This window comes from Oncorhynchus masou, chromosome 32, assembly GCF_036934945.1.
Source record: "Oncorhynchus masou masou isolate Uvic2021 chromosome 32, UVic_Omas_1.1, whole genome shotgun sequence".
Classification (NCBI taxonomy): Eukaryota; Metazoa; Chordata; class Actinopteri; order Salmoniformes; family Salmonidae; genus Oncorhynchus; species Oncorhynchus masou.
The window spans coordinates 92,488,975-92,512,564 of record NC_088243.1 but is presented as its reverse complement, the minus strand read 5'-3'; the positions used below and the strand labels follow the sequence as shown (position 1 = coordinate 92,512,564).

Sequence of the window (23,590 nt, the reverse complement as noted above, 5' to 3'; positions counted from 1 at the left end):
TAGTTAATGTTCCATGTCAGATAGTTAATGTTCCATATAGTTAATGTTCCATATCAGATAGTTAATGTTCCATATAGATAATGTTCCATATATAGTTAATGTTCCATATCAGATAGTTAATGTTCCATATCATATAGTTAATGTTCCATATCATATAGTTAATGTTCCATATCAGATAGTTAATGTTCCATGGCAGATAGTTAATGTTCCATGGCAGATAGTTAATGTTCCACATCAGATAGTTAATGTTCCAGATAGTTAATGTTCCATATAGTTAATGTTCCAGATAGTTCATGTTCCATTTCAGATAGTTAATGTTCCATATCAGATAGTTAATGTTCCATATAGTTAATGTTCCATATAGTTAATGTTCCATATCAGATAGTTAATGTTCCATATCAGATAGTTAATGTTCCATATCAGATAGTTAATGTTCCATGGCAGATAGTTAATGTTCCATATAGTTAATGTTCCATATCAGATAGTTAATGTTCCATATAGTTAATGTTCCATATATAGTTAATGTTCCATATCAGATAGTTAATGTTCCATATCACATAGTTAATGTTCCATATCATATAGTTAATGTTCCAGATAGGTAATGTTCCATATAGTTAATGTTCCATATCAGATAGTTAATGTTCCATATAGTTAATGTTCCATATATAGTTAATGTTCCATATCAGATAGTTAATGTTCCATATCACATAGTTAATGTTCCATATCATATAGTTAATGTTCCATATCATATAGTTAATGTTCCATATCAGATAGTTAATGTTCCATGGCAGATAGTTAATGTTCCACATCAGATAGTTAATGTTCCAGATAGTTAATGTTCCATATAGTTAATGTTCCAGATAGTTCATGTTCCATATCAGATAGTTAATGTTCCATATCAGATAGTTAATGTTCCATATAGTTAATGTTCCATATAGTTAATGTTCCATATCAGATAGTTAATGTTCCATATCAGATAGTTAATGTTCCAGATAGTTAATGTTCCAGATAGTTAATGTTCCATATCATATAGTTAATGTTCCATATCAGATAGTTAATGTTCCATATCAGATAGTTAATGTTCCATGGCAGATAGTTAATGTTCCATGGCAGATAGTTAATGTTCCATATAGTTAATGTTCCATATCAGATAGTTAATGTTCCATATAGTTAATGTTCCATATATAGTTAATGTTCCATATCAGATAGTTAATGTTCCATATCACATAGTTAATGTTCCATATCATATAGCTAATGTTCCAGATAGTTAATGTTCCATATAGTTAATGTTCCATATCAGATAGTTAATGTTCCATATAGGTAATGTTCCATATATAGTTAATGTTCCATATCAGATAGTTAATGTTCCATATCATATAGTTAATGTTCCATATCATATAGTTAATGTTCCATGTCAGATAGTTAATGTTCCATATCAGATACTTAATGTTCCATGGCAGATAGTTAATGTTCCATGGCAGATAGTTAATGTTCCAGATAGTTAATGTTCCATATAGTTAATGTTCCAGATAGTTAATGTTCCATATCAGATAGTTAATCTTCCATATCAGATAGTTAATGTTCCATATAGTTAATGTCCATATATAGTTAATGTTCCAAATCAGATAGTTAATGTTCCATATCAGATAGTTAATGTTTCAGATAGTTAATGTTCCAGATAGTTAATTTTCCATATCAGATAGTTAATGTTCCATATAGTTAATGTTTCATATAGTTAATGTTCCATGTCAGATAGTTAATGTTCCATATAGTTAATGTTCCATATCATATAGGTAATGTTCCACATCAGATAGTTAATGTTCCAGATAGTTAATGTTCCAGATAGTTAATGTTCCAGATAGTTAATTTTCCATATCAGATAGTTAATGTTCCATATAGTTAATGTTCCATGTCAGATAGTTAATGTTCCAGATAGTTAATGTTCCAGATAGTTAATTTTCCATATCAGATAGTTAATGTTCCATATAGTTAATGTTTCATGTAGTTAATGTTCCATGTCAGATAGTTAATGTTCCATATAGTTAATGTTCCATATCAGATAGTTAATGTTCCATATAGTTAATGTTCCATATATAGTTAATGTTCCATATCAGATAGTTAATGTTCCATATCATATAGTTAATGTTCCATATCATATAGTTAATGTTCCATATCAGATAGTTAATGTTCCATGGCAGATAGTTAATGTTCCATGGCAGATAGTTAATGTTCCACATCAGATAGTTAATGTTCCAGATAGTTAATGTTCCATATAGTTAATGTTCCAGATAGTTAATGTTCCATATCAGATAGTTAATGTTCCATATCAGATAGTTAATGTTCCATATAGTTAATGTTCCGTATAGTTAATGTTCCATATCAGATAGTTAATGTTCCATATCAGATAGTTAATGTTCCAGATAGTTAATGTTCCAGATAGTTAATGTTCCATATCAAATAGTTAATGTTCCATATCAGATAGTTAATGTTCCATATCAGATAGTTAATGTTCCATGGCAGATAGTTAATGTTCCATGGCAGATAGTTAATGTTCCATATAGTTAATGTTCCAGATAGTTAATGTTCTATATCAGATAGTTAATGTTCCGTATCAGATAGTTAATGTTCCATGGCAGATAGTTAATGTTCCAGATAGTTAATGTTCCATATAGTTAATGTTCCATGGCAGATAGTTAATGTTCCAGATAGTTAATGTTCCAGATAGTTAATGTTCCAGATAGTTAATGTTCCATATAGTTAATGTTCCATATAGTTAATGTTCCATGGCAGATAGTTAATGTTCCATATAGTTAATGTTCCATATGGTTAATGTTCCATATCAGATAGTTAATGTTCCATATAGTTAATGTTTCATATAGTTAATGTTCCATGTCAGATAGTTAATCTTCCATATCAGATAGTTAATGTTCCATATAGTTAATGTCCATATATAGTTAATGTTCCATATCAGATAGGTAATGTTCCACATCAGATAGTTAAATGTTCCAGATAGTTAATGTCCATATATAGTTAATGTTCCATATCAGATAGTTAATGTTCCATATCAGATAGTTAATGTTTCAGATAGTTAATGTTCCAGATAGTTAATGTTCCATATAGTTAATGTTCCATATATAGTTAATGTTCCATATCATATAGGTAATGTTCCACATCAGATAGTTAATGTTCCAGATAGTTAATGTTCCAGATAGTTAATGTTTCATATAGTTAATGTTCCATGTCAGATAGTTAATGTTCCATATAGTTAATGTTCCATATCAGATAGTTAATGTTCCATATAGTTAATGTTCCATATATAGTTAATGTTCCATATCAGATAGTTAATGTTCCATATCATATAGTTAATGTTCCATATCATATAGTTAATGTTCCATATCAGATAGTTAATGTTCCATGGCAGATAGTTAATGTTCCATATCAGATAGTTAATGTTCCATATAGTTAATGTTCCATATAGTTAATGTTCCATATGAGATAGTTAATGTTCCAGATAGTTAATGTTCCAGATAGTTAATGTTCCATATCATATAGTTAATGTTCCATATCAGATAGTTAATGTTCCATATCAGATAGTTAATGTTCCATGGCAGATAGTTAATGTTCCATGGCAGATAGTTAATGTTCCATATCAGATAGTTAATGTTCCATATAGTTAATGTTCCATATATAGTTAATGTTCCATATCAGATAGTTAATGTTCCATATCACATAGTTAATGTTCCATATCATATAGTTAATGTTCCAGATAGTTAATGTTCCATATAGTTAATGTTCCATATCAGATAGTTAATGTTCCATATATAGTTAATGTTCCATATCAGATAGTTAATGTTCTATATCACATAGTTAATTTTCCATATCATATAGTTAATGTTCAATATCAGATAGTTAATGTTCCATATCAGATAGTTAATGTTCCATGGCAGATAGTTAATGTTCCAGATAGTTAATGTTCCATATAGTTAATGTTCCAGATAGTTAATGTTCCATATCAGATAGTTAATGTTCCATATAGTTAATGTCCATATATAGTTAATGTTCCATATAAGATAGTTAATGTTCCATATCAGATAGTTAATGTTTCAGATAGTTAATGTTCCAGATAGTTAATGTTCCATATAGTTAATGTTAAATATATAGTTAATGTTCCATATCATATAGGTAATGTTCCACATCAGATAGTTAAATGTTCCAGATAGTTAATGTTCCAGATAGTTAATGTTCCAGATAGTTAATTTTCCATATCAGATAGTTAATGTTCCATATAGTTAATGTTCCATGTCAGATAGTTAATGTTCCATATAGTTAATGTTCCATATCAGATAGTTAATGTTCCATATCAGATAGTTAATGTTCCATGGCAGATAGTTAATGTTCCATGGCAGATAGTTAATGTTCCATATAGTTAATGTTCCATATCAGATAGTTAATGTTCCATATAGTTAATGTTCCATATATAGTTAATGTTCCATATCAGATAGTTAATGTTCCATATCACATAGTTAATGTTCCATATCATATAGTCAATGTTCCAGATAGTTAATGTTCCATATAGTTAATGTTCCATATCAGATAGTTAATGTTCCATATAGGTAATGTTCCATATATAGTTAATGTTCCATATCAGATAGTTAATGTTCCATATCACATAGTTAATGTTCCATATCATATAGTTAATGTTCCATGTCAGATAGTTAATGTTCCATATCAGATACTTAATGTTCCATGGCAGATAGTTAATGTTCCATGGCAGATAGTTAATGTTCCAGATAGTTAATGTTCCATATAGTTAATGTTCCAGATAGTTAATGTTCCATATCAGATAGTTAATCTTCCATATCAGATAGTTAATGTTCCATATAGTTAATGTCCATATATAGTTAATGTTCCAAATCAGATAGTTAATGTTCCATATCAGATAGTTAATGTTTCAGATAGTTAATGTTCCAGATAGTTAATTTTCCATATCAGATAGTTAATGTTCCATATAGTTAATGTTTCATATAGTTAATGTTCCATGTCAGATAGTTAATGTTCCATATAGTTAATGTTCCATATCATATAGGTAATGTTCCACATCAGATAGTTAATGTTCCAGATAGTTAATGTTCCAGATAGTTAATGTTCCAGATAGTTAATTTTCCATATCAGATAGTTAATGTTCCATATAGTTAATGTTCCATGTCAGATAGTTAATGTTCCAGATAGTTAATGTTCCAGATAGTTAATTTTCCATATCAGATAGTTAATGTTCCATATAGTTAATGTTTCATATAGTTAATGTTCCATGTCAGATAGTTAATGTTCCATATAGTTAATGTTCCATATCAGATAGTTAATGTTCCATATAGTTAATGTTCCATATATAGTTAATGTTCCATATCAGATAGTTAATGTTCCATATAATATAGTTAATGTTCCATATCATATAGTTAATGTTCCATATCAGATAGTTAATGTTCCATGGCAGATAGTTAATGTTCCATGGCAGATAGTTAATGTTCCACATCAGATAGTTAATGTTCCAGATAGTTAATGTTCCATATAGTTAATGTTCCAGATAGTTAATGTTCCATATCAGATAGTTAATGTTCCATATCAGATAGTTAATGTTCCATATAGTTAATGTTCCGTATAGTTAATGTTCCATATCAGATAGTTAATGTTCCATATCAGATAGTTAATGTTCCAGATAGTTAATGTTCCATATCAGATAGTTAATGTTCCATATCATATAGTTAATGTTCCATATCATATAGTTAATGTTCCATATCAGATAGTTAATGTTCCATGGCAGATAGTTAATGTTCCATGGCAGATAGTTAATGTTCCACATCAGATAGTTAATGTTCCAGATAGTTAATGTTCCATATCAGATAGTTAATGTTCCATATCAGATAGTTAATGTTCCATATAGTTAATGTTCCGTATAGTTAATGTTCCATATCAGATAGTTAATGTTCCATATCAGATAGTTAATGTTCCAGATAGTTAATGTTCCAGATAGTTAATGTTCCATATCAAATAGTTAATGTTCCATATCAGATAGTTAATGTTCCATATCAGATAGTTAATGTTCCATGGCAGATAGTTAATGTTCCATGGCAGATAGTTAATGTTCCATATAGTTAATGTTCCAGATAGTTAATGTTCTATATCAGATAGTTAATGTTCCGTATCAGATAGTTAATGTTCCATGGCAGATAGTTAATGTTCCAGATAGTTAATGTTCCATATAGTTAATGTTCCATGGCAGATAGTTAATGTTCCAGATAGTTAATGTTCCAGATAGTTAATGTTCCAGATAGTTAATGTTCCATATAGTTAATGTTCCATATAGTTAATGTTCCATGGCAGATAGTTAATGTTCCATATAGTTAATGTTCCATATGGTTAATGTTCCATATCAGATAGTTAATGTTCCACATAGTTAATGTTTCATATAGTTAATGTTCCATGTCAGATAGTTAATCTTCCATATCAGATAGTTAATGTTCCATATAGTTAATGTCCATATATAGTTAATGTTCCATATCAGATAGTTAATGTTCCATATCAGATAGTTAATGTTCCACATCAGATAGTTAATGTTCCAGATAGTTAATGTTCCAGATAGTTAATGTTCCAGATAGTTAATTTTCCATATCAGATAGTTAATGTTTCATATAGTTAATGTTCCATATCAGATAGTTAATGTTCCAGATAGTTAATGTTCCAGATAGTTAATGTTCCATATAGTTAATGTTCCAGATAGTTAATGTTCCATATCAGATAGTTAATCTTCCATATCAGATAGTTAATGTTCCATATAGTTAATGTCCATATATAGTTAATGTTCCAAATCAGATAGTTAATGTTCCATATCAGATAGTTAATGTTTCAGATAGTTAATGTTCCAGATAGTTAATTTTCCATATCAGATAGTTAATGTTCCATATAGTTAATGTTTCATATAGTTAATGTTCCATGTCAGATAGTTAATGTTCCATATAGTTAATGTTCCATATCATATAGGTAATGTTCCACATCAGATAGTTAATGTTCCAGATAGTTAATGTTCCAGATAGTTAATGTTCCAGATAGTTAATTTTCCATATCAGATAGTTAATGTTCCATATAGTTAATGTTCCATGTCAGATAGTTAATGTTCCAGATAGTTAATGTTCCAGATAGTTAATTTTCCATATCAGATAGTTAATGTTCCATATAGTTAATGTTTCATATAGTTAATGTTCCATGTCAGATAGTTAATGTTCCATATAGTTAATGTTCCATATCAGATAGTTAATGTTCCATATAGTTAATGTTCCATATATAGTTAATGTTCCATATCAGATAGTTAATGTTCCATATAATATAGTTAATGTTCCATATCATATAGTTAATGTTCCATATCAGATAGTTAATGTTCCATGGCAGATAGTTAATGTTCCATGGCAGATAGTTAATGTTCCACATCAGATAGTTAATGTTCCAGATAGTTAATGTTCCATATAGTTAATGTTCCAGATAGTTAATGTTCCATATCAGATAGTTAATGTTCCATATCAGATAGTTAATGTTCCATATAGTTAATGTTCCGTATAGTTAATGTTCCATATCAGATAGTTAATGTTCCATATCAGATAGTTAATGTTCCAGATAGTTAATGTTCCATATCAGATAGTTAATGTTCCATATCATATAGTTAATGTTCCATATCATATAGTTAATGTTCCATATCAGATAGTTAATGTTCCATGGCAGATAGTTAATGTTCCATGGCAGATAGTTAATGTTCCACATCAGATAGTTAATGTTCCAGATAGTTAATGTTCCATATCAGATAGTTAATGTTCCATATCAGATAGTTAATGTTCCATATAGTTAATGTTCCGTATAGTTAATGTTCCATATCAGATAGTTAATGTTCCATATCAGATAGTTAATGTTCCAGATAGTTAATGTTCCAGATAGTTAATGTTCCATATCAAATAGTTAATGTTCCATATCAGATAGTTAATGTTCCATATCAGATAGTTAATGTTCCATGGCAGATAGTTAATGTTCCATGGCAGATAGTTAATGTTCCATATAGTTAATGTTCCAGATAGTTAATGTTCTATATCAGATAGTTAATGTTCCGTATCAGATAGTTAATGTTCCATGGCAGATAGTTAATGTTCCAGATAGTTAATGTTCCATATAGTTAATGTTCCATGGCAGATAGTTAATGTTCCAGATAGTTAATGTTCCAGATAGTTAATGTTCCAGATAGTTAATGTTCCATATAGTTAATGTTCCATATAGTTAATGTTCCATGGCAGATAGTTAATGTTCCATATAGTTAATGTTCCATATGGTTAATGTTCCATATCAGATAGTTAATGTTCCATATAGTTAATGTTTCATATAGTTAATGTTCCATGTCAGATAGTTAATCTTCCATATCAGATAGTTAATGTTCCATATAGTTAATGTCCATATATAGTTAATGTTCCATATCAGATAGTTAATGTTCCATATCAGATAGTTAATGTTCCACATCAGATAGTTAATGTTCCAGATAGTTAATGTTCCAGATAGTTAATGTTCCAGATAGTTAATTTTCCATATCAGATAGTTAATGTTTCATATAGTTAATGTTCCATATCAGATAGTTAATGTTCCAGATAGTTAATGTTCCAGATAGTTAATTTTCCATATCAGATAGTTAATGTTCCATATAGTTAATGTTCCAGATAGTTAATGTTCCATATCAGATAGTTAATGTTCCATATCAGATAGTTAATGTTCCATATAGTTAATGTTCCGTATAGTTAATGTTCCATATCAGATAGTTAATGTTCCATATCAGATAGTTAATGTTCCAGATAGTTAATGTTCCAGATAGTTAATGTTCCATATCAAATAGTTAATGTTCCATATCAGATAGTTAATGTTCCATATCAGATAGTTAATGTTCCATGGCAGATAGTTAATGTTCCATGGCAGATAGTTAATGTTCCATATAGTTAATGTTCCAGATAGTTAATGTTCTATATCAGATAGTTAATGTTCCGTATCAGATAGTTAATGTTCCATGTCAGATAGTTAATCTTCCATATCAGATAGTTAATGTTCCATATAGTTAATGTCCATATATAGTTAATGTTCCATATCAGATAGTTAATGTTCCATATCAGATAGTTAATGTTCCACATCAGATAGTTAATGTTCCAGATAGTTAATGTTCCAGATAGTTAATGTTCCAGATAGTTAATGTTCCATATCAGATAGTTAATGTTCCATATAGTTAATGTTCCATATATAGTTAATGTTCCATATCAGATAGTTAATGTTCCATATCATATAGTTAATGTTCCATATCATATAGTTAATGTTCCATATCAGATAGTTAATGTTCCATGGCAGATAGTTAATGTTCCATGGCAGATAGTTAATGTTCCACATCAGATAGTTAATGTTCCAGATAGTTAATGTTCCATATAGTTAATGTTCCAGATAGTTAATGTTCCATATCAGATAGTTAATGTTCCATATCAGATAGTTAATGTTCCATATAGTTAATGTTCCATATAGTTAATGTTCCATATCAGATAGTTAATGTTCCATGGCAGATAGTTAATGTTCCATGGCAGATAGTTAATGTTCCATATCAGATAGTTAATGTTCCATATAGTTAATGTTCCATATATAGTTAATGTTCCATATCAGATAGTTAATGTTCCATATCACATAGTTAATGTTCCATATCATATAGTTAATGTTCCAGATAGTTAATGTTCCATATAGTTAATGTTCCATATCAGATAGTTAATGTTCCATATATAGTTAATGTTCCATATCAGATAGTTAATGTTCTATATCACATAGTTAATTTTCCATATCATATAGTTAATGTTCCATATCAGATAGTTAATGTTCCATATCAGATAGTTAATGTTCCATGGCAGATAGTTAATGTTCCATGGCAGATAGTTAATGTTCCAGATAGTTAATGTTCCATATAGTTAATGTTCCAGATAGTTAATGTTCCATATCAGATAGTTAATGTTCCATATAGTTAATGTCCATATATAGTTAATGTTCAATATAAGATAGTTAATGTTCCATATCAGATAGTTAATGTTTCAGATAGTTAATGTTCCAGATAGTTAATGTTCCATATAGTTAATGTTAAATATATAGTTAATGTTCCATATCATATAGGTAATGTTCCACATCAGATAGTTAAATGTTCCAGATAGTTAATGTTCCAGATAGTTAATGTTCCAGATAGTTAATTTTCCATATCAGATAGTTAATGTTCCATATAGTTAATGTTCCATGTCAGATAGTTAATGTTCCATATAGTTAATGTTCCATATCAGATAGTTAATGTTCCATATCAGATAGTTAATGTTCCATGGCAGATAGTTAATGTTCCATGGCAGATAGTTAATGTTCCATATAGTTAATGTTCCATATCAGATAGTTAATGTTCCATATAGTTAATGTTCCATATATAGTTAATGTTCCATATCAGATAGTTAATGTTCCATATCACATAGTTAATGTTCCATATCATATAGTTAATGTTCCAGATAGTTAATGTTCCATATAGTTAATGTTCCATATCAGATAGTTAATGTTCCATATAGGTAATGTTCCATATATAGTTAATGTTCCATATCAGATAGTTAATGTTCCATATCACATAGTTAATGTTCCATATCATATAGTTAATGTTCCATGTCAGATAGTTAATGTTCCATATCAGATACTTAATGTTCCATGGCAGATAGTTAATGTTCCATGGCAGATAGTTAATGTTCCAGATAGTTAATGTTCCATATAGTTAATGTTCCAGATAGTTAATGTTCCATATCAGATAGTTAATCTTCCATATCAGATAGTTAATGTTCCATATAGTTAATGTCCATATATAGTTAATGTTCCAAATCAGATAGTTAATGTTCCATATCAGATAGTTAATGTTTCAGATAGTTAATGTTCCAGATAGTTAATTTTCCATATCAGATAGTTAATGTTCCATATAGTTAATGTTTCATATAGTTAATGTTCCATGTCAGATAGTTAATGTTCCATATAGTTAATGTTCCATATCATATAGGTAATGTTCCACATCAGATAGTTAATGTTCCAGATAGTTAATGTTCCAGATAGTTAATGTTCCAGATAGTTAATTTTCCATATCAGATAGTTAATGTTCCATATAGTTAATGTTCCATGTCAGATAGTTAATGTTCCAGATAGTTAATGTTCCAGATAGTTAATTTTCCATATCAGATAGTTAATGTTCCATATAGTTAATGTTTCATATAGTTAATGTTCCATGTCAGATAGTTAATGTTCCATATAGTTAATGTTCCATATCAGATAGTTAATGTTCCATATCAGATAGTTAATGTTCCATATATAGTTAATGTTCCATATCAGATAGTTAATGTTCCATATAATATAGTTAATGTTCCATATCATATAGTTAATGTTCCATATCAGATAGTTAATGTTCCATGGCAGATAGTTAATGTTCCATGGCAGATAGTTAATGTTCCACATCAGATAGTTAATGTTCCAGATAGTTAATGTTCCATATAGTTAATGTTCCAGATAGTTAATGTTCCATATCAGATAGTTAATGTTCCATATCAGATAGTTAATGTTCCATATAGTTAATGTTCCGTATAGTTAATGTTCCATATCAGATAGTTAATGTTCCATATCAGATAGTTAATGTTCCAGATAGTTAATGTTCCATATCAGATAGTTAATGTTCCATATCATATAGTTAATGTTCCATATCATATAGTTAATGTTCCATATCAGATAGTTAATGTTCCATGGCAGATAGTTAATGTTCCATGGCAGATAGTTAATGTTCCACATCAGATAGTTAATGTTCCAGATAGTTAATGTTCCATATCAGATAGTTAATGTTCCATATCAGATAGTTAATGTTCCATATAGTTAATGTTCCGTATAGTTAATGTTCCATATCAGATAGTTAATGTTCCATATCAGATAGTTAATGTTCCAGATAGTTAATGTTCCAGATAGTTAATGTTCCATATCAAATAGTTAATGTTCCATATCAGATAGTTAATGTTCCATATCAGATAGTTAATGTTCCATGGCAGATAGTTAATGTTCCATGGCAGATAGTTAATGTTCCATATAGTTAATGTTCCAGATAGTTAATGTTCTATATCAGATAGTTAATGTTCCGTATCAGATAGTTAATGTTCCATGGCAGATAGTTAATGTTCCAGATAGTTAATGTTCCATATAGTTAATGTTCCATGGCAGATAGTTAATGTTCCAGATAGTTAATGTTCCAGATAGTTAATGTTCCAGATAGTTAATGTTCCATATAGTTAATGTTCCATATAGTTAATGTTCCATGGCAGATAGTTAATGTTCCATATAGTTAATGTTCCATATGGTTAATGTTCCATATCAGATAGTTAATGTTCCATATAGTTAATGTTTCATATAGTTAATGTTCCATGTCAGATAGTTAATCTTCCATATCAGATAGTTAATGTTCCATATAGTTAATGTCCATATATAGTTAATGTTCCATATCAGATAGTTAATGTTCCATATCAGATAGTTAATGTTCCACATCAGATAGTTAATGTTCCAGATAGTTAATGTTCCAGATAGTTAATGTTCCAGATAGTTAATTTTCCATATCAGATAGTTAATGTTTCATATAGTTAATGTTCCATATCAGATAGTTAATGTTCCAGATAGTTAATGTTCCAGATAGTTAATTTTCCATATCAGATAGTTAATGTTCCATATAGTTAATGTTCCAGATAGTTAATGTTCCATATCAGATAGTTAATGTTCCATATAGTTAATGTTCCGTATAGTTAATGTTCCATATCAGATAGTTAATGTTCCATATCAGATAGTTAATGTTCCAGATAGTTAATGTTCCAGATAGTTAATGTTCCATATCAAATAGTTAATGTTCCATATCAGATAGTTAATGTTCCATATCAGATAGTTAATGTTCCATGGCAGATAGTTAATGTTCCATGGCAGATAGTTAATGTTCCATATAGTTAATGTTCCAGATAGTTAATGTTCTATATCAGATAGTTAATGTTCCGTATCAGATAGTTAATGTTCCATGTCAGATAGTTAATCTTCCATATCAGATAGTTAATGTTCCATATAGTTAATGTCCATATATAGTTAATGTTCCATATCAGATAGTTAATGTTCCATATCAGATAGTTAATGTTCCACATCAGATAGTTAATGTTCCAGATAGTTAATGTTCCAGATAGTTAATGTTCCAGATAGTTAATGTTCCATATCAGATAGTTAATGTTCCATATAGTTAATGTTCCATATATAGTTAATGTTCCATATCAGATAGTTAATGTTCCATATCATATAGTTAATGTTCCATATCATATAGTTAATGTTTCATATCAGATAGTTAATGTTCCATGGCAGATAGTTAATGTTCCATGGCAGATAGTTAATGTTCCACATCAGATAGTTAATGTTCCAGATAGTTAATGTTCCATATAGTTAATGTTCCAGATAGTTAATGTTCCATATCAGATAGTTAATGTTCCATATAGTTAATGTTCCATATAGTTAATGTTCCACATCAGATAGTTAATGTTCCAGATAGTTAATGTTCCAGATAGTTAATGTTCCATATCATATAGTTAATGTTCCATATCAGATAGTTAATGTTCCATATCAGATAGTTAATGTTCCATGGCAGATAGTTAATGTTCCATGGCAGATAGTTAATGTTCCATATAGTTAATGTTCCAGATAGTTAATGTTCTATATCAGATAGTTAATGTTCCGTATCAGATAGTTAATGTTCCATGGCAGATAGTTAATGTTCCAGATAGTTAATGTTCCATATAGTTAATGTTCCATGGCAGATAGTTAATGTTCCAGATAGTTAATGTTCCAGATCAGATAGTTAATGTTCCATGGCAGATAGTTAATGTTCCATATCAGATAGTTAATGTTCCAGATAGTTAATGTTCCATATAGTTAATGTTCCAGATAGTTAGTTAATGTTCCATATCAGATAGTTAATGTTCCAGATAGTTAATGTTCCATATCAGATAGTTAATGTTCCATATCAGATAGTTAATGTTCCATATAGTTAATGTTCCATATCAGATAGTTAATGTTCCAGATAGTTAATGTTCCATATAGTTAATGTTCCAGATAGTTAATGTTCCATATAGTTAATGTTCCATGGCAGATAGTTAATGTTCCAGAGAGTTAATGTTCCAGATCAGATAGTTAATGTTCCATGGCAGATAGTTAATGTTGAATGGCAGATAGTTAATGTTCCATGGCAGATAGTTAACCATGCCAGCTGGTCTTACCACTGTATGTCAGGTCTGGGGTATGCTGACACATTGACTAACAGTTTAAAAGACTTCTGTCCTGATGTTGCCTCGACGACCGGGCCGCTCCTGTAGTCGAGGCTGATGAATGGTTTCTCTGCAACAGGAGACACACACACACGCACACAAACACAAACAAACAAACAAACAAACAAACAAACAAACATAGGAGGTTTGTTGAAGCATACTTGCATAATAAGAAACCTTGCCAGAGACAGGAAGATTTAGGAAAGGTCTTTTATTACCTAGGCTTTAGCTCAGCAGGCTATCGCAGTCTTGTGGTGCACAAATGGCCCGGGTTTCAAACATAGTTCTTACCATACACTATGACTTGAGTTGCCAGATCCATTCTTTTCTCCACAGTGATGGCAGAGCAGGTGTAAGTGCCGGTGTCGCTGACGTTGACACTTTGGATGGTCAGGATGCTGACGGCCTCCGTGAACCGAGAGAGAGAATTACGCTTGTGCACTATGCCCACTGTACTGTTCATCTAGAGGTGGGAGAGAGGGAGAGAGAGAATTACGCTTGTGCACTATGCCCACTGTACTGTTCATCTAGAGGTGGGAGAGAGGGAGAGAGAGAGGGGGAAAGAGATAGAGAGAGAGAGAATTACGCTTGTGCACTATGCCCACTGTACTGTTCATCTAGAGGTGGGAGAGAGGGAGAGAGAGAATTACGCTTGTGCACTATGCCCACTGTACTGTTCATCTAGAGGTGGGAGAGAGGGAGAGAGAGAGGGGGAAAGAGATAGAGAGAGAGAGAATTACGCTTGTGCACTATGCCCACTGTACTGTTCATCTAGAGGTGGGAGAGAGAGAGAGAGAGAGGGGGAAAGAGATAGAGAGAGAGAGGGGGAAAGAGAGAAAGAGAGAGAGAATTACGCTTGTGCACTATGCCCACTGTACTGTTCATCTAGAGGTGGGAGAGAGGGAGAGAGAGAGGGGGAAAGAGATAGAGAGAGAGAGAGGGGGAAAGAGATAGAGAGAGAGAGAGAGGGAAAGAGAGAGAGAGAGAGAGAATTACGCTTGTGCACTATGCCCACTGTACTGTTCATCTAGAGGTGGGAGAGAGAGAGAGAGAGAGGGGGAAAGAGAGAAAGAGAGAGAGAATTACGCTTGTGCACTATGCCCACTGTACTGTTCATCTAGAGGTGGGAGAGAGGGAGAGAGAGAGGGGGAAAGAGATAGAGAGAGAGAGGGGGAAAGAGAGAAAGAGAGAGAGAATTACGCTTGTGCACTATGCCCACTGTACTGTTCATCTAGAGGTGGGAGAGAGAGAGAGAGAGAAAGAAAAATAAGAGAGACAGAACTGTAAAACAAGACCTTCTATTTCCATCTATTAACCCAGGTTACCCCAAGCTACATAAAATAGGACCATATAATATAGAATATAATTCAGGGAACCTAATCCGATCTGTAGCGATGCCGATCTCTTGACATAGGTTCTGTTCCATTCAAATGTGCGTTTTCCCCTCATCATTTACCTGGTTCTACGTAAAGTGTGCAAACTACTTTCTCCTTTTAAAATGTTTACTACCGTACCTGTTTTCCAGGATAGGACCACTGGAACTCGACCAGGGTGTTAAACTCCACTGTGGCGGTACAGTTGAGCGTCAGGGCTTCCTCCACGAACAGCTCCACCGAGTCCTCTGGATAGAGCTTGAAGTCGTAGACCTGACTTCCTGTCGGGAGGGGGAGGGGGGGGGGGTGAGAGAGGTCAATGCGACGCCACCACAGTGCCATTGCGGTGTATGACAAACAGAGCTGGCCCAGAGAGGTTGAGTCTCTTTGGCTGGACCAGAGAAGTTGAGTCTCTTTGGCTGGACCAGAGAAGTTGAGTCTCTTTGGCTGGACCAGAGAAGTTGAGTCTCTTTGGCTGGACCAGAGAAGTTGAATCTCTTTGGCTGGACCAGAGAAGTTGAGTCTCTTTGGCTGGACCAGAGAGGTTGAGTCTCTTTGGCTGGACCAGAGAAGTTGAGTCTCTTTGGCTGGCCCAGAGAAGTTGAGTCTCTTTGGCTGGCCCAGAGAAGTTGAGTCTCTTTGGACCACACCATGTCCCTGGGCCTCTGGCACCGTTCCATTACTTTTAACTCACATCTTTCCTTTCTCTCTCCTCCTTGAAGTAATCACTTGAAGAAAATGACCTATCTACCAACATTGGGTCAGTGAAAGTTGCATAGATTTACACCTATCCAGATATTAGAGATCAGTGATTAATTCAACAAAGTAAGGAACGGTGGTTGAACTAAGCATTTGAACAAATCTAAAGGCACAGGCATTGTCTTTGGCTGGAGTGGGCTAGCTCTGTCGACTTGAGGCTGATCTAATCTGTTTAAATGTCCACCTTTCAAACTGTCGTCACCTAATCTGTGAGGACTTGATAGGGGAAACCAAACTGTCGTCACCTAATCTGTGAGGACTTGATAGGGGAAACCAAACTGTAGTCACCTAATCTGTGAGGATTTGATAGGGGAAACCAAACTGTCGTCACCTAATCTGTGAGGACTTGATAGGGGAAACCAAACTGTCGTCACCTAATCTGTGAGGACTTGATAGGGGAAACCAAACTGAATGAATCCAGTCTTTTCACCTGTCTTTAGGAAAACTTTAAGAGTATCAGCGCTCGACCAACATCTCTCTAATTGTGAAACTCAATTTGTGGCTCTCTGCTCTTACTGGGAAAAAAATGTGGAATCTTAAAAACTCTGTATGAAGATGATACTCTATCTGTACTGAGTGGGAGCTAGCTAGCATCTGTATGAAGATGATACTCTATCTGTACTGAGTGGGTGCTAGCTAGCGTCTGTGTGAAGATGATACCGTATCTGTACTGAGTGGGAGCTAGCTAGCGTCTGTGTGAAGATGATACTCTATCTGTACTGGGTGGGAGCTAGCTAGCATCTGTATGAAGATGATACTCTATCTGTACTGAGTGGGTGCTAGCTAGCGTCTGTGTGAAGATGATACCGTATCTGTACTGAGTGGGAGCTAGCTAGCGTCTGTGTGAAGATGATACTCTATCTGTACTGGGTGGGAGCTAGCTAGCGTCTGTGTGAAGATGACACAGTATCTGTACTGGGTGGGAGCTAGCTAGCATCTGTATGAAGATGATACTCTATCTGTACTGAGTGGGAGCTAGCTAGCGTCTGTATGAAGATGATACCGTATCTGTATGAAGATGATACTCTATCTGTATGAAGATGACACAGTATCTGTACTGGGTGGGAGCTAGCTAGCGTCTGTGTGAAGATGATACTCTATCTGTACTGGGTGGGAGCTAGCTAGCATCTGTATGAAGATGATACTCTATCTGTACTGAGTGGGAGCTAGCTAGCGTCTGTGTGAAGATGATACTCTATCTGTATGAAGATGATACTCTATCTGTATGAAGATGACACAGTATCTGTACTGGGTGGGAGCTAGCTAGCGTCTGTGTGAAGATGACACAGTATCTGTACTGGGTGGGAGCTAGCTAGCATCTGTGTGAAGATTATACTGTATCTGTACTGGGTGGGAGCTAGCTAGCATCTGTATGAAGATGATACTCTATCTGTACTGAGTGGGAGCTAGCTAGCATCTGTATGAAGATGATACCGTATCTGTACTGAGTGGGTGCTAGCTAGCATCTGTATGAAGATGATACCGTATCTGTACTGAGTGGGTGCTAGCTAGCATCTGTATGAAGATGATACCGTATCTGTACTGAGTGGGTGCTAGCTAGCATCTGTATGAAGATGATACTCTATCTGTACTGAGTGGGAGCTAGCTAGCGTCTGTATGAAGATGATACCGTATCTGTACTGAGTGGGTGCTAGCTAGCATCTGTATGAAGATGATACCGTATCTGTACTGAGTGGGAGCTAGCTAGCGTCTGTATGAAGATGATACCGTATCTGTATGAAGATGACACAGTATCTGTACTGGGTGGGAGCTAGCTAGCGATATAGAGACATGCAGTGTGGCTATCTCTAATGATATATAGATATGCAGTATGGCCATCTCTAATGATATAGAGATATGCAGTATGGCCATCTCTAATGATATAGAGACATGCAGTATGGCCATCTCTAATGATATAGAGACATGCAGTATGGCCATCTCTAATGATATAGAGACATGCAGTACGGCCATCTCTAATGATATAGAGATATATGCAGTACGTCCATCTCTAATGATATAGAGACATGCAGTACGGCCATCTATAATGATATAGAGACATGCAGTATGGCCATCTCTAATGATATAGAGACATGCAGTACGGCCATCTCTAATGATATAGAGGCATGCAGTATGGCCATCTATAATGATATAGAGACATGCAGTATGGCCATCTCTAATGATATAGAGACATGCAGTACGGCCATCTCTAATGATATAGAGACATGCAGTATGGCCATTTCTAATGATATAGAGACATGCAGTACGGCCAATTATAATGATATAGAGATATATGCAGTACGGCCAATTATAATGATATAGAGACATGCAGTACGCCATCTATAATGATATAGAGATATGCAGTATGGCCATCTCTAATGATATAGAGATATGCAGTACGGCTATCTCTAATGATATAGAGATATGCAGTATGGCCATCTCTAATGATATAGAGACATGCAGTATGGCCATCTCTAATGATATAGAGATATGCAGTATGGCCATCTCTAATGATATAGAGACATGCAGTATGGCCATCTCTAATGATATAGAGACATGCAGTATGGCCATCTCTAATGATATAGAGACATGCAGTATGGCCATCTCTAATGATATAGAGACATGCAGTATGGCCATCTCTAATGATATAGAGACATGCAGTATTGCCATCTCTAATGATATAGAGACATGCAGTATGGCCATCTCTAATGATATAGAGACATGCAGTACGGCCATCTCTAATGATATAGAGACATGCAGTATGGCCATCTCTAATGATATAGAGACATGCAGTATGGCCATCTCTAATGATATAGAGACATGCAGTATGGCCATCTCTAATGATATAGAGACATGCAGTACGGCCATCTCTAATGATATAGAGACATGCAGTATGGCCATCTCTAATGATATAGAGACATGCAGTACGGCCATCTCTAATGATATAGAGACATGCAGTACGGCCATCTCTAATGATATAGAGACATGCAGTACGGCCAATTATAATGATATAGAGATATATGCAGTATGGCTATCTTTCATGATATTCAGGGCTCTAGTTGTGCTAGTAGTGTATACTAGGTAGAGTGTAGTCAGTAGTGTGAATTCTGGTAACCTGAGGGTGGAGAGGTTATATTTGTCATGCAGGGTGGCTGTGTACTAGGTAGTGTATACTATGTAGTGTATAGTTACCTGTGGACTGCACCAGGTAGAGGGTAGAGCGGTAGTGTCTCCCTTGTCGTGTAGCTTCGCAGTAAATCCCAATGAGGAAAGGTCTGGAGTCTAAGGTTTGTCTAGGGATGGACCAGCCTCTTTTACTGTCCCACACCATCCCCTCATCCTCCAGGAGCATAGGTATCGTCTCCCACTGGGGAGAGAGGAGAGGAGAGAGGGATGAGAGGAGAGGGGAATGAGGGGAGGAGAGAGGGATGAGAGGAGAGGGGGATGAGGAGAGATGAATGAGAAGAGAGGGGAATGAGGGGAGGAGAGAGGAATGTGTGGGTTAATGGATAAAGAGGATGATTATTGTGAAAATAAAGAGAATGGATGGAGATTGGTAAAAAGTGAGAGTAGAGAAGGAGAACAGAGTATAATAGAATAGAGCAGAGCAGAACAGACTAGAGTAGAATAGAGTAGAGTAGAGTAGAGTAGAACAGCAGACTAGAGTAGAGTAGAGTAGAGTAGAGTAGAGTAGAGTAGAGTAGAGTAGAGTAGAGTAGAGCAGCAGACTAGAGTAGAGTAGAGTAGAGTAGCAGAGTAGAGTAGAGTAGAGCAGCAGACGTAGAGTAGAGTAGAATAGAATAGAGCAGAGCAGAGTAGAGTAGAGCAGAGTAGAGCAGAGTAGAGTAGAGTAGAGTAGAGCAGCAGACTAGAGTAGACTAGAGTAGAGTAGAGCAGCAGACTAGAGTAGACTAGAGTAGACTAGAGTAGAGTAGAGTAGAGTAGAGTAGAGCAGCAGACTAGAGTAGAGTAGAGTAGAGTAGCAGAGTAGAGTAGAGTAGAGCAGCAGACGTAGAGTAGAGTAGAATAGAATAGAGCAGAGCAGAGTAGAATAGAGTAGAGCAGAGTAGAGCAGAGTAGAGTAGAGTAGAGCAGCAGACTAGAGTAGACTAGAGTAGAGTAGAGCAGCAGACTAGAGTAGACTAGAGTAGAGTAGAGTAGAGTAGAGTAGAGTAGAGTAGAGTAGAGTAGAGTAGAGTAGAGCAGCAGACTAGAGTAGAGTAGAGTAGAGTAGAGTAGAGCAGTAGAGTAGAGTAGAGTAGAGCAGAGCAGCAGACTAGAGTAGAGTAGAGTAGAGTAGAGTAGAGTAGAGTAGAGCAGCAGACTAGAGTAGAGTAGAGTAGAGTAGACAAGACTAGACTAGAGTAGAGTTGAGTAGAGTAGAGTAGACTAGAGTAGAGTAGAGTAGAGTAGAGCAGCAGACTAGAGTAGAGTAGAGTAGAGTAGACTAGACTAGACTAGACTAGAGTAGAGTAGAGTAGAGTAGAGTAGAGTAGAGTAGAGTAGAGCAGCAGACTAGAGTAGAGTAGAGTAGAGTAGAGTAGAATAGAGCTGAATAGAGTAGAGTAGAGTAGAGTAGAATAGAGCTGAATAGAGTAGACTAGAGTAGAATAGAGTAGAGTAGAGTAGAGTACAGCATAGTACTGTAGAACATAGCAGAGTACAACAGAGTAGTGAAGGTACCAACCAGATAAAGTGTGACGTTGAGGTCGGGCACAGTGACTAGACAAGGTACTGTGACGTGAGTGGAGGATCTTGATATGAAGATGGTCTCCAGGTCCCCGTTGCTTCCTCTGTTTCTCCTGAGGAAAGGCTGCTCCAAATCTGGAGGAATGGAGACAGGACAGTCATGGCAGTCAGAGGACAACGACAAAGATAATATACAATACAATGTTCAATATATGTTCAATAAGTTCGGAAGGTGTTTGATTCTCCGTTGGCCAGGAGAGAGGCTGCTCCAAATCTGAAGGAATGGAGACAGGACAGTCAAGGCAGTCAGAGGACAACGACAAAGATAATATACAATATAATGTTCAATATACACGTCTAGAATGAAGACAATCAGTCGATCGTGATCGTTTGTGTTACGGCTTGGCTGGAACAAAAGTATTTTCACACAACCCTTAAGGATTAATAAAGTCCAATCTAATCTCATCTCATCTCACCAACTCCCTGTGTCTAAATCACCCATATACCAGCCTCGAGGGCCCCTGCAGAGTGCCATTCTAAAGTATCTAATATTGCAATCTAGTAATTTGCTCCTAGCGCCACAGATAGAACAATGAGCCCGATATTTCACCCGGATGTAAAAATGTGAAGCATCCGGTTGGCATTTCCTCTCACTACCAAATATGGTGATGAGAGGAAGCCTATTGGTCGGCAGTGGGAGAAGATGGAGCGAGATGGATTTCTGCCGATATTCTGCTCATTTTCTCATCCATGAAACTTTTGATCTCAATACTGTTTTCTGTTCTCAAAACTAGAATCTGTTACAGAGAGGACAACATTCTGTAGACTTTGGCCTTTGGTTATGTTTTTAAAAATTGTGTTGTTTTCGAAGGAGTGCAAAGGCAAAATTGAATTATTGCACACCCGCACTTCACAGAGTAGGCGTTCCCTAATGTAAATATGCAAATACAAATCTTGCTAGCTTGGGCTTGGCTCCTCCCACCTCCTTGCTTGTTCAGTCCACTATGATTAATTTGCTCCTGTTGGAAACGACAGGCTGTGGTTTATCTTGGGTTAGTTACAAAAAATCTTTGCTAGCACTACTTATCAAGGCAATAGAACAGCTCAACCAATAACAGTTAGAAACCACAGGATCCTGATTGTCTTCATTAAAACAGCAAGATGGTTTCACCTCAGGATATCGTTCTGATAGGTGCTCGTACTGTATCTCTGATGTGTTGCGTTGAAAATCACCTTGATGTTTCACTCTGTATATCATTGTTACTGCATGGGACTTCACAGACATTTTCAGGTTCCCGCTGATCTCACTTTTTTTATATATATATAATGTTTCCTCCATTTCCTATGACCAAAAAAAGCTTCTGGACATCAGAACAGCAATAATCCCTAACCTCCATCCTGATTAAGATTTCAACTTCAACCAGTAAGGGGCACAGGACATTCTGCACACCCCGGACCAGGCCCTAATCCCAAAGACTCGGAAAAGGAAGAGATGGTGTAAGACGTGCGGGCACACTGACGAAAGTACGTCGGCGAGTAAATTAACCGCATTGTTCTATTGCCTGGGCACCAAATCACTGGAGAACAAACTGAACAAGCTCCGTTCGAGACTATCCTATCAACAGGACCTGAAAAACTGTAATATCTTATGTTTTCTTGAAGTCGTAGCTGAACAAGGAAATGGTTTTTAAAACCATTTAGCTGTTTTTTCTATTTATCGGCAGGACCGAACGGCAGGAATACCCCAAGAGTACCTCATGATGAGTTGTAGAACACACAATTTAACAAGTGAGTTCTCATCTATATTATTCCTAGCTGTCTATACTACCTTTACTCCACATACAGAGATGTGTACAAAGCTCTCTCTCACCCTCAATTCTGACCATAACTCTATCCTTAAAGATTCCTGCTTACAAGCAAAAAACTAAAGCGGGAAATACCAGTGCTGAATGCTCAATACGGAAGTCGCCAGATGACGCAGATGCTACGTGTTTTGCAAAGACTGGAATAAGTTCTGGGATTCTTCTGATGGCATTGAGGAGTACAACACATCAGTCATCAATAAGTGCATCGATGACGTCGTCCCCATAGTGACAGTACGTACCCCAACCAGAAGCCATGAATTACAGAGACTGGAATATGTTCTGCGATTCTTCTGATGGAATTGAAGAGTACAAGCAACACCGAAGCATGCATGAGAGCACCAGCTGTTCCGGATGACTGTGTGATCACGCTCTCGGTAGCCGATGTGAGTAAGACCTTTAAACAGGTCAACATACACAAGGCTGTGGAGCCAGATGGATTACCAGGACATGTACTCTGATCATGCACTGACCA

General features: G+C 34.9%; 1 protein-coding gene across 2 annotated transcripts in view; it reads right to left on the bottom strand.

Annotated features, from left to right (window-relative positions):
- LOC135526801 (vascular endothelial growth factor receptor 3-like) overlaps window positions 1-23,590 on the bottom strand; it is a 397,127-nt gene that overhangs the window by 214,568 nt on the left and 158,969 nt on the right. For both annotated transcript variants that reach the window (XM_064955467.1, XM_064955466.1), the window contains exons 4-8: window positions 21,252-21,388; window positions 19,757-19,931; window positions 15,950-16,089; window positions 14,727-14,898; window positions 14,388-14,505 (exon numbers count right to left, since the gene is read on the bottom strand). In XM_064955467.1, the coding sequence (XP_064811539.1) occupies window positions 14,388-14,505; window positions 14,727-14,898; window positions 15,950-16,089; window positions 19,757-19,931; window positions 21,252-21,388 (742 nt within the window). The remainder of the gene's footprint in view (window positions 1-14,387; window positions 14,506-14,726; window positions 14,899-15,949; window positions 16,090-19,756; window positions 19,932-21,251; window positions 21,389-23,590) is intronic.